The sequence below is a fragment of the Canis lupus genome, chromosome 29, assembly GCF_003254725.2.
Source record: "Canis lupus dingo isolate Sandy chromosome 29, ASM325472v2, whole genome shotgun sequence".
Lineage (NCBI taxonomy): Eukaryota > Metazoa > Chordata > Mammalia > Carnivora > Canidae > Canis > Canis lupus.
This window is the reverse complement of record NC_064271.1, coordinates 21879392-21889833: the sequence shown is the minus strand read 5'-3', so window position 1 is coordinate 21889833 and position 10442 is coordinate 21879392. Positions and strand designations below refer to the sequence as shown.

The window sequence follows — 10442 nt, the reverse complement described above, 5'->3', positions numbered from 1 at the left end:
CAGAAATGCACAAAAACGATGCAAAATAAAACTGGTTCTACTCTTTAAGAATATTCTGGTGACTATTCATATAAATACCTCAAGTTGACTTAGAAAACAAAGACCTGGACATTCTGAGGTATTAGCAATCAGGTGATGAGCATACTGAAAGAGAGATGAACCACCTAGGTCAGTGACAAATGGATACACATTTACTCTCTCTCCTTCCCCAAATTCCGCTGAGATTACAGGATCCACAGCAGAGAAGTCCATAACATAGATGAGGTATCAGCCCCAAATCAGAGATTTTGAAGAATTTTTTTAAAGAATGCAAGTAAATGGGCTTCTCTTGGTGGACAAACCACAATGGAAAGAGTATACCCTTTAAGAATGTAGAAAAGAAGGTGTAATCAGAGGTGAGGGTCATTCTTCCCGGGGTGGAGAAGTCCCACTGAGCAACAAGCAAGATGAATTTTAAACATCCTACCACTAGAAACAAATATGTGAAATTTAAAATCAAGGCTAAGACTATGAAACTTTCCAGAGAGAGGAAACCCAGATCATCTACAAAGGAAGAAGAATTTTCATGGGAAGATAGCAGTGTTCTCATCAGTATCCACGGATGCCTGAGGTCTAATGGAATAAAGCCTTCAAGCACTGAAGGAAAATAATTTTGAAACTAGCATTCTCTGTCAGCCAAATTACTAATGAAGTGTGAAAGCAAAACAGACTTTAAGAGGTAGAAGGATACAGAAGCCTTATGAAGGTCCTAAATAGGATTTTTTTTTTCATTTAAACATGGTAGGTTAAACATATATTTGTCTCCCAATTTCCAATAAACTTAAAGGATTTTTTTTAAAAGATTAAAAAATATAAGAAGATCAAGAGAGAAAAAGATAGCAGGAAAGGGATGGCCACCAGATTTTGGGACAAAAAAAGCAGATGGCTGTCTAAGAAGAGAGGGGAAAGCCAAATACCTACTAAAGTTAATCTGGACGAGCAAGGTAATTTACAACACCTTCGGAAAGGTTCCCAATACTTCCTTTAATGGAATGGTTGACAGTTGGTATAAGAAACAGAGCCTTAGAGTCTCTGCAGCCAGGCAACAGCCTGACAGGTCTACTCTTGAGAGAGACTCCAGATTGGAAATGCCAGAAACAGCAACTGAGAATGGAAACTGAGTGAGTCTCCATTCTGAATGGTGACCGCCAAGTCTTTCCTCCACATGCTCTGAGAGTACTGTAACCAGGAATATGTACTCCCCTTCCTCACCCTCACGCTCATCTGCTCACAGCAGTTTGTTAGATTCCTCTTTGAGGAAATCGATCATCCAAGAGAAATGACTACAGGTAATGACAGCTGAAATAGAAAAGTTCCTGTCCAATCACTATTTGGGTATGCCTTGATCTCGACATGTGAGCACCCATTAGTGCTCATAGAGATTTCTGTCACCTTTTTCATTCTCACTCATGAAAATAAATAAACAGCCCAGGGGAAGCAGACATTTGTGGAAAACCACTAACAAACAGAGAAAACAAAATTAAATAGAAAAGAAGCAATATAACAAAACTCAGAGGCAATAAACAATGCCAGGTTCAAAAGAGATGAAATAATATCAATCATGAAATAAGAACAGGATGCCCAGAGAAGGAAACATTAAAACTTTTAAAAAGGAGAATTTAAAACCTCTTGGATATTAAAATGATTGATAGTAGAAACATAAATGTAACATTTGGAAGTCAAGCAACATTTTCCCAGAAAATAATCAAAAAAATTAAATACAGAAATTGGGAGACAAAAGATAAAAAAAAAAATCAGAAGAGCAGTCAAAGAGATCCAACATCTGGATAATGGGAGTTCTAGAAAGAGTACAAAGAAACTAGGAGGGAGATTACTCAGAATAATACAGTATGTTTCAAAACTTAGCATATGCATTGCCAAAGCCACAGAGTGTCTCATTAGTTTAGAAAAGAAAGAAAAAAGATTCACATCAAAGCAAATTACCATGAAATTCTAGATTATTAGACACGTAAAAGAATCTAAACGCTTCCAGAGAGGAAAATGTAGGTCACATGCAAAGGATCAGTAACCACAATGGTTATCAGACTACTTGAAACAACATTTGACACTAAAGAAAGAAGTATGCCTCTGACATTCTGAGAGAAAATATTTTCCAAATTAAAATTCTATATCCAATAAAATTATTAGTCAAATACAAGGATAGAATAAGAATATTGTCAAACATGCCAGATAAAATAATTTTCCATTCTATGCATCCTTTCTTGAGAAGGTACAGGGAGAGGTGCTCTACCTAAATGAGGGTATAAACCATAAACGAGTGCCCAGGAAATAGGAAATCCAATTCAGAAGAGATGACTGGGATCCCCAGGAGAAAGAAGAAGGGACATGTGAGCTTGATGGCTGTGCAGCAGGCCTGGGGGACAGCCAGACACATGACAGCAGGACGAAGGAGGTCACCAAGAAAACAATGAAATCAACAGGATATCTGACATATTTTAGTGTACTCAGATTTTCAGCTGGGTCAGAGAATTTGGAGATGATAATTGATGGGTACACACAGAGCTATAACACAAACACTGATTATTGATACAACCAAAAAATGGGTACCGATACTCTAGAAGAACTGGGAGGAGGTTCTTTGCTGCAATGTGTGTGTTTCTGGGGGTTGGGAGAAGAACATGCAAGAGACCTAAAACCTCATCCTATACAGTGGGGGTTGGGAGGTCAATAATCTAATACCTCAAGCCAGAAAATAACAAATAGCAGTATGAGCATATTTTTATTAAATAAAAAAATCAATACTTGAGAAATGAGTTGAGAGTTCAGAATGATCTCTCATTCTTTAGGGAGAATTGAAAGGCAGTGGAAGGGAAGAATTTTTTCCATTTTAAGCCATGTGCAACGATTTTACCTTTAAAACTATGAACATGGATTACTTTAGTGAAAATGGAAATAAAAATTCCAAGAAAAAATTGAAAATATAAGTATGGTCAAAATGCGAAGTGAACTAAAACATGCCATGATTTGAGCTATTGGAGGAGGAGGAATGGAGGGAGAGAGAGAGAGGGAGAATACAATTGACCTTCAGGTTTTTAAGTTGCAAGAATTTATAATACAAAGTTAACTTTGAGTTACTCATGCTTCTAGGATCCAATGTGAATAATATACTGAGTAGTCATGATACAGGCTTATTGGTTTCTGATTTTTTTAAGAATTACTCTGTATCTGGGGGATCCCTGGGTGGCTCAGCGGTTTAGTGCCTGCCTTTGCCCCGGGCATGATCCTGGAGTCCCGGGATAGAGTCCCACATTGGGCTCCCTGCATGGAGCCTGCCTCTCTCTCTCTCCTCTCTGTATGTGTCTCTCATGAATAAATAAATAAAATCTTGAAAAAAATTTAAAAAATTTACTCTGTATCTAAAGTGCAAAATATTTCATTATAATTGTCAGATTGAATGCTAAAAACAAACCAAAGAAACAGAACCCTTGGCCATGTAATAGTGCTAGGAGAGTATAGGAAGCTGGGGAGAGCCTAAGTGCTGAGGTCAGGGTCCCTAATTTCCTCATCCTACACTGGAGAGTCAAGGATAAAGCCGATGGCATAAGAGTAACTCAAAGAAGCAGCTTCATTCACTGTGTGAAGTTCAGGAGGAGCACGGGAGGGAAGGGGAGTTAAATGTCTCATGCATCATATCGGGCAGTTACCATCATAGCAACAGCCAAGTGTAGGTCATCAAGATATGGAAGCAGAAGCAAAAGGGCTCATCGTAGGATTCATTTGTAGGACAACTCATCAAACTCGTTACTGTTGTTTTTAACCACTTGGTAATGGTAGGAAGCCTTAGAATTAGAGAAACTTAAAAGAGCATCTCTGAAATAATGAGAAAATACTTGACAGTGAAAACCACACCCCAATCCCAGGCATATTTTGAGGAGTTCTTGCACATTTCATTTGCTGCTGCAGCTGCTAAGTTCCACTGGTACTGAGAACACGGAGCTGGGCTTTATGAGGGACATCGACATTCGCGGACTAAAGAGGGAAGAGGATTTCTTTTTTTTTTTTTTTTTTTCCTGATAAAGCTTTAATTGCGGGACATGAGCAGGTACAATATACGTGCTGTCACCAGGGCGATTGTGCCAATGCAATCAGAGTAACCGAAGCTTGATTCCTCCTCTGTGACACTCGCTGATCAGTATTATTACTCCTCTGCCTCCTCATCAGGGTTTTGCAAGAGTTCGAATCCACGCAAAGCAAAGCACTCACACATTTATAAAGATAAAAACAGATGTGAGCTCTTCTAGGACCCAAGTGGCAAGGAAAAGCATTCTTTAAACAATTTTCTTGTAAAAAACAGAAACACTGGAAGTATTTTCCTTTGAGAGGCGTGGATTATTAAACCATCACATTTCTTAGGTTAAATTGTCCCTTTATTTTTGTTCTTTCGACACAGGAGAGGTTGAAATTAGGGCTTGCTTTAATATATTAAAGCGTTCTGACATAGGAAGGTATATGTGGTGGGGAGCGGCGCGTAGAAACCAAACCAAACCAAAACAATTTTTTGGCTCTCAGCTGCAAACCCTTCTTTGCCCTGCTTTGTGGTATTGGAGCTGGAACTCTGCACACATTTCTTGACGTTGGGGTTACGCTTTATCAACAGAGGGTGCTGGAGTCACTAGAATGATAGTGACAGCAAATCCACCCCCACCCCCCACCCCGTTATGGCCCCATTAAGAGTGAGGGAGCTACGGGAGGACTTCCAGCTGCATGTCAGGACTCCTCTCCATCGTCCCCACACCGCCCAGTAATGGTGGACTGCTTTTACAGACCTGTACTCACCGAGTTTCTTCACCTCCAGCAGGCTGTGCTCCACCATTCGGCAGGAGAGGGGTGCCTTTTGGTTGGTAGTTTCTTCTCTTCCTCAGCACGGGGAGGGGTGTGTGTGTAATGCAAAGCCCAAGGCCAAGGTGGGGTATAATTAAGCAAGAATGCCAAAAGACTGTATTCTCAGAGGAAGGTGGAACTGGAAGTAAATACAAAACAGTCCCCTTCTCCCTAGGGAACTGTGGGAACATTACTTTGGCTTAATCAAGGCTGTCACCAGTCTGCTGTCCTGTGAATGTGCACCCCAAATTCTCATCACCAGGCTGGTCTTTAGAAACCCCACATGGCCAATTTACTTTAAAAGTGCATCTAGTGGGCAGCCCTGGTGGCGCAGCGGTTTGGCGCCGCCTGCAGCCTTGGGTGTGATCCTGGAGATTCGGGATCAAGTCCCACATCGGGCTCCCTGCATGGAGCCTGCTTCTCCCTCTCCCCATGTCTCTGCCTCTTTCTCTCTCTCTGTGTCTATGAATAAATAAATAAAATCTTTAAAAAAAATAAAAGTGCATCTAGTGCTTGCTTTGGCAGCACATATACTAAAATTGGAAGGATACGGAGATTAGCATGGCCCCTGTGAAAGGAGGACACGTAAAAGTGGATCTAGGGGCGCCCTGGTTGGCTTTAGTGTTAAGCATCTGCCTTTGGCTTGGGCTTGGTTCACGATCCTGGAATTGAGCCTCACATTGGGCTCCCTGCTGGGCGGAAGGGGGCTGCTTCTCCCTTTCCCTGCCACTCCCCTTGCTTGTGCTGTCAAATAAATAAATGAAATCTTAAAAAAAAAAAAAAAGGATAGATCTAAACTTGGGAATTTTCAAACCTGGAGGAAAAAAATGAGAACTAAAAGACATTCCCAGTTTCAGAAGTAACTGCTTACCAGAACAGAGACCTACATATTTTAAAGAAAACAAAATCTAGAACTCAAAGGCAAGGGTCAACAAACAACAGCCTACAAGCTAAATCTTGCTGCCTGCTGTTTTTGTAAATCTAGTTTTATTGGAACACAGCCACACCCACCCATTTAGTATTCCAAGCAGACCTGACCCACCCTTCTGCCCACAAAGCCTAAACTATTTTATCTGGCCCTTTTTTAGAAGCTTGCCAACCCCTGGCTCAGGCCACTGACATTTATTATGATTATTGATGTGGTTGGATTCTGGTGCACCAATTTTTGTTTGTCCCTGTGGTTTGTTTTTGCTTCCTGTTCCTCCCACCTTTCACTTTCTTTTGGATTACTTGAATAATTTTTAATATTCTATTTTAATTTGTTGGCTATAAATATGCATTCTTTAAAACGGTTGCTCTAGGGATTACAAATATACCTAAGAAGTTTTCTATTTAAGGGTTAGTATCATTCCTAATATTAGACTTCATGTAAATTGGAAAAGCCTTGCAGCAATAAACTGAAACAGCTGAGACTGAATATAAAAATGGACAATGGGTAGACCTCACATGACAACAAACGGACTCAGGACCTCTGCAGCAACCAGTTTAGGTCGCCAAATGAAACCCCTGCAGCCAACTAACTACCCAGAATGGTCAAGATTTGTTTGGTGACTGCTAACATCCTGACTTTTTGTCCAGACTCAGGACCAGAGAGCCAAATATGTTCCCCCTAACAATCATGTTCCATGCCTGCTGCTGGCTGGCCAGGCTCCAGCTTTCTCCTGCCATTGATCTCCAATCAGAACATGCCTGCAGCTTTGTTTCTCATTATAAAGCTTTCCCATTACAGACTTCTGCCTGCAACTCTGCAGAACACAAGTGGTCATGTTTTGCTATAACAAGATCTGAATCTGAATGAGCCTGTCCTCATTTCTGGGTGTTTTTTTTTTTTTTTTTTTTTTTTGGGGGGGGGGTGGTTTTTATTTCCACAACTCAAGTATTCAGCAATACAATAAATGTGACATGATCGTCTGTTACTGCATATATGAACAAAGGTACATCCATAAATTGAAAGAAAAAAGCCCCCAAACTAGAGTTTTATTTCATTTCCTTAGATGTCTCTCTAGTCAAAAAGAAAACAAGGTATTCTCCTGGCCTCTGCACATTGGCTGAGTTGGGGCTCTTTCAGCGGGGAGCTGGATCACTTACAATTCCACCTTATCCTTCACCCCCTGTACCTGGGAAGCGCAAAGATCAGAGGTGGAGGCCTAGGGTCCTCTCAAGTCTTTCCTGAGACTGTGCAGTTCTGGGCCTGTGCGTGGCCTTCTGGATTCCCTGATTTACTCAAGAGTCCTTCAAAGCCCCTTTACTCCAACCCCCTGCCCCCCATCTATCTTCCTCCCCAGATTTCCGGTGTGTGTACCATGTCTGACACTAGGCAACTGTAAGTAATAGTTTTAAAGCCTCAATAGCTCAGAGAGGGGTAAAACAAAGGCAAATTTCTGAATTAAACCCTCAGGGAAATGCCAGACCGGTCAAGACACAACAATGTGAGAACAGAGCGCCCCTCTGGCACAGTCATGCCACACCAAGAATGTCTTACAAGAGGCTACTGCCTCTTTATTAAGCGCTGCTCCAGTTGTTTTAGGTTCTTATTATATTCCAGAGATTCAAAGATTAGATTCTAAAAGCTTTTGCCAACTTAATAGTTGTCTCAGTAAAGGGAAAAGTTTTTGGTGCTCACTACTCCACCATTTTTGGTCATGTCACTATGTCAGATTTTAAAAAGATGAAGTTTTAGAAATGGAGGATGGATTAGTGGCTGCCACGGGGTGGAGGAATGATGCAAGAGGGAGAGGAACAGCAACAAGAGGCATCTTTGTGGTGTTGGAGTTGCTCAGCATTTTGCCTATGGTGGTGAATACATGAACCTACACAAGTGATAAATTTAGAACTAAATAAATTCACACGTACCATATAATACAAGTAAAACTAGGGAAATGTGTATAACACTAGTGAATTGTATCACTATCCTAATGGTGATATGCTATAGTTTTATGAATACTGAGGGGAAAAAAAATCAGAGGAACAAATGTACAAGGAACCTCTCTGTATCATTTCTTAACAACTGCATGTGAATCTACAACTATCTATCTCAAAAATTTTAATTTAAAAAAGTAATTCAGAAGATTCAGATTTAGGATGAGGAGGTTTTAGAAGCACATTATTCAACTGATTTTTATGCATCCATAAATGATAGAAATTATCTTTAGATAAATCTAAAATAGCTCTTTTAATAAGTAAAATAAAATTCTCAAGAAAGCATCGTACTATAGAATTATACTGATCTTTTTTAGTGGCACATAAAATAATTGAGCATTTCGCAGTTAGTGGAAACTTAGGATTTGATGATTTATGGTATTTATGGTATGAGGTTTACTTACAGGTCCATTTTGGTTTACATCGCTAGCTTTGGCACTAACCATCAAAATGTCTGTAATAAACAGTGACAGTAACTAACAGGATAGATGGAGTCAGGAAGCATATAATAATTATCCACAATTCTGTTAACTACGTGTATAAGACAAGTTCAGGAACAATGGGAAAGTAATATATGCAACTTTATTAAGAAATGAAATATAAATTATAAACTACCATTTACAATTTACTTTTGTACACCAATACATCAGTATTTCCACTCATTAAATAAAGCACATGTAACTCAAAATGCTAAATAATTCTTAGTGACTAAATTCTCTAAAGAACACAATCTTGATGAATACTCAACATTGTTAAGTAAGGTATGGGTGGTTATTTAACCTTAGTTAACAATCACCACGGACATCAAAATGATCATGGTTAATACCAACTGCAGCATTTATAGAATATTACTTAAACCCAATATTGATATATTACATGAAAATACAGAAAAAAAAATCAAAGAAACTGGTATTTATGACACCAGGTTAATGCAGATTTAAAACCATCTTTGTCAAAGTTTTAACACTGGAAGAAAGTTAAATGTACCTAAATGAGACATGACGCTATTTTTGGTAATATTACAAATTTTGTCCTCCTATGGGTATTACTATTTTAGTTTTCTCCTCTATATGAAAAACTTAAATATGTTACTACTTATGTATGGATTACCTCATACATATAACATTCTATAAACAAATGCATTGGTAACTAATCTATTAAAGCCATCATCAAGTCTTAGAGAAACTTCACTTTAATGTGTCTTACAAAGGTGAGGTTAGCCTACAGACATGGAATGGGTTAATAGGAATAAATATAATTTTTCTTTTACCAGGTTTTTTTTCCCTTTTAATTGGAATAGGATTTGGGGATGGGGTTACTGAAAGCACCAGGGTTCAACAAATTTACATTTTACCAAAGGAAAAAGGTTCTTAAAGAATGCAATGACGGGATCTAATCTTACTCTTACAGCATAATCTCCATTTTAGTTAAAGTGATACCATAATGATACTGTAATGCTTTAGACAAAAATTTTAAGATACATCAATGACCACGAAGTTTCAAAGAAAATGCAGCGATCAAAATATTTAACTGTCTTTTCATCAAGCTTTTACAAACACATTCAGTCTTCACTGTCTGAGCAAATCAGTTTTAGCTTCTTCATAGTCCTCCATCTGTCTTTTAACATGACGCCTGTTCGGTTGTTGAATTTATAATGTAACAGTATTTTAGACCAGTTTCCCTCTCCGTATTTCCTCACACCAGATCTCAGATTCTTGTCTTCTTCCCAAAGCCATGCCTTTTGATAAAATGCAGAACAGTTATTCACAGAAACAATTCTTTAAAGAACATGCTTACTATAAATCCAACTGTTTAAAATCAAAGTGATATTAGTTTCTTAAGTATGGAAGAATTTGCATATATGTATTAGATTTCTATAAGAGCTTATAAGATTTCTCAGGGTCCTTACTATTACCGTGCATTTTATCTAAGTACAGTATGGCTCAGCTGCCCAAGATCAGATAGCTACACAATTGTAGAGCTAACCCAACCCAATTTATCAGACTTTAAGCCTACATTGTCTCTTAGATGCTTTTCTACAACTGTCATGAGACTGGTATTCTGCGTCCCTCACCCTTTAAAAAGATTTATTTATTTTAGAGAGAAAAAGAGAGAGACAGAGAGAATGCTCGCACACATGTGAGGGGAGGAGTAGAGGGAGAAAAGTGGATTCCTTGCTAAGCGATGGAGGAGCCCAACTTGAGGCTCAATCTCAATCTCACAAACCTGAGATCATGACCTGAGCTGAAACCAAGAGTTGGAAAATCAACTGAATGAGCCACATAGAAGCCCCCAGATGATACTTCTTAATCCCATGTATCTCTAAACAGAACTTATGAATATTTAATACTTCTTTAAGGAACCCAGAGAAAACCCACTTCTATGTCAGGCAAAGTACGCATAGCCATAAACCTCAAATCTTCCTTAAAACAGATTCTTTTTTTGAAAGTTTTTTTTTTTAAGATTTTGTTTATTTATTCATGAGAGACACAGAGAGAGAGGCAGAGACAAAGGCAGAGGGAGAAGCAGGCTCCACGCAGGGAGCCCAATGTGGGACTCGATCCTGGATTGAGGATCATGCCCTGAGCTGAAGGCAGACGCTCAACCGCTGAGCCACCGAGACGTCCCCTTAAAACAGATTC

The 10442-nt window shown here is 39.1% G+C and overlaps 1 protein-coding gene and 1 non-coding gene across 4 annotated transcripts in view; one reads left to right on the top strand and one right to left on the bottom strand.

Moving 5' to 3' along the window:
- Positions 1–5390: 5390 nt before the first annotated feature.
- On the top strand, positions 5391–5495 carry LOC112678666 (U6 spliceosomal RNA). The gene has a single exon (XR_003147751.1). It is a non-coding gene; the product is annotated as a U6 spliceosomal RNA (small nuclear RNA).
- A 2868-nt stretch (positions 5496–8363) lies between these two features.
- Positions 8364–10442, bottom strand: part of TERF1 (telomeric repeat binding factor 1) — a 37162-nt gene continuing 35083 nt past the window's right edge. For all 3 annotated transcript variants that reach the window (XM_025477995.3, XM_025477997.3, XM_049103691.1), the window contains one exon: positions 8364–9538. In XM_025477995.3, the coding sequence (XP_025333780.1) occupies positions 9362–9538 (177 nt within the window). In that variant the 3' untranslated portion in view covers positions 8364–9361. The remainder of the gene's footprint in view (positions 9539–10442) is intronic.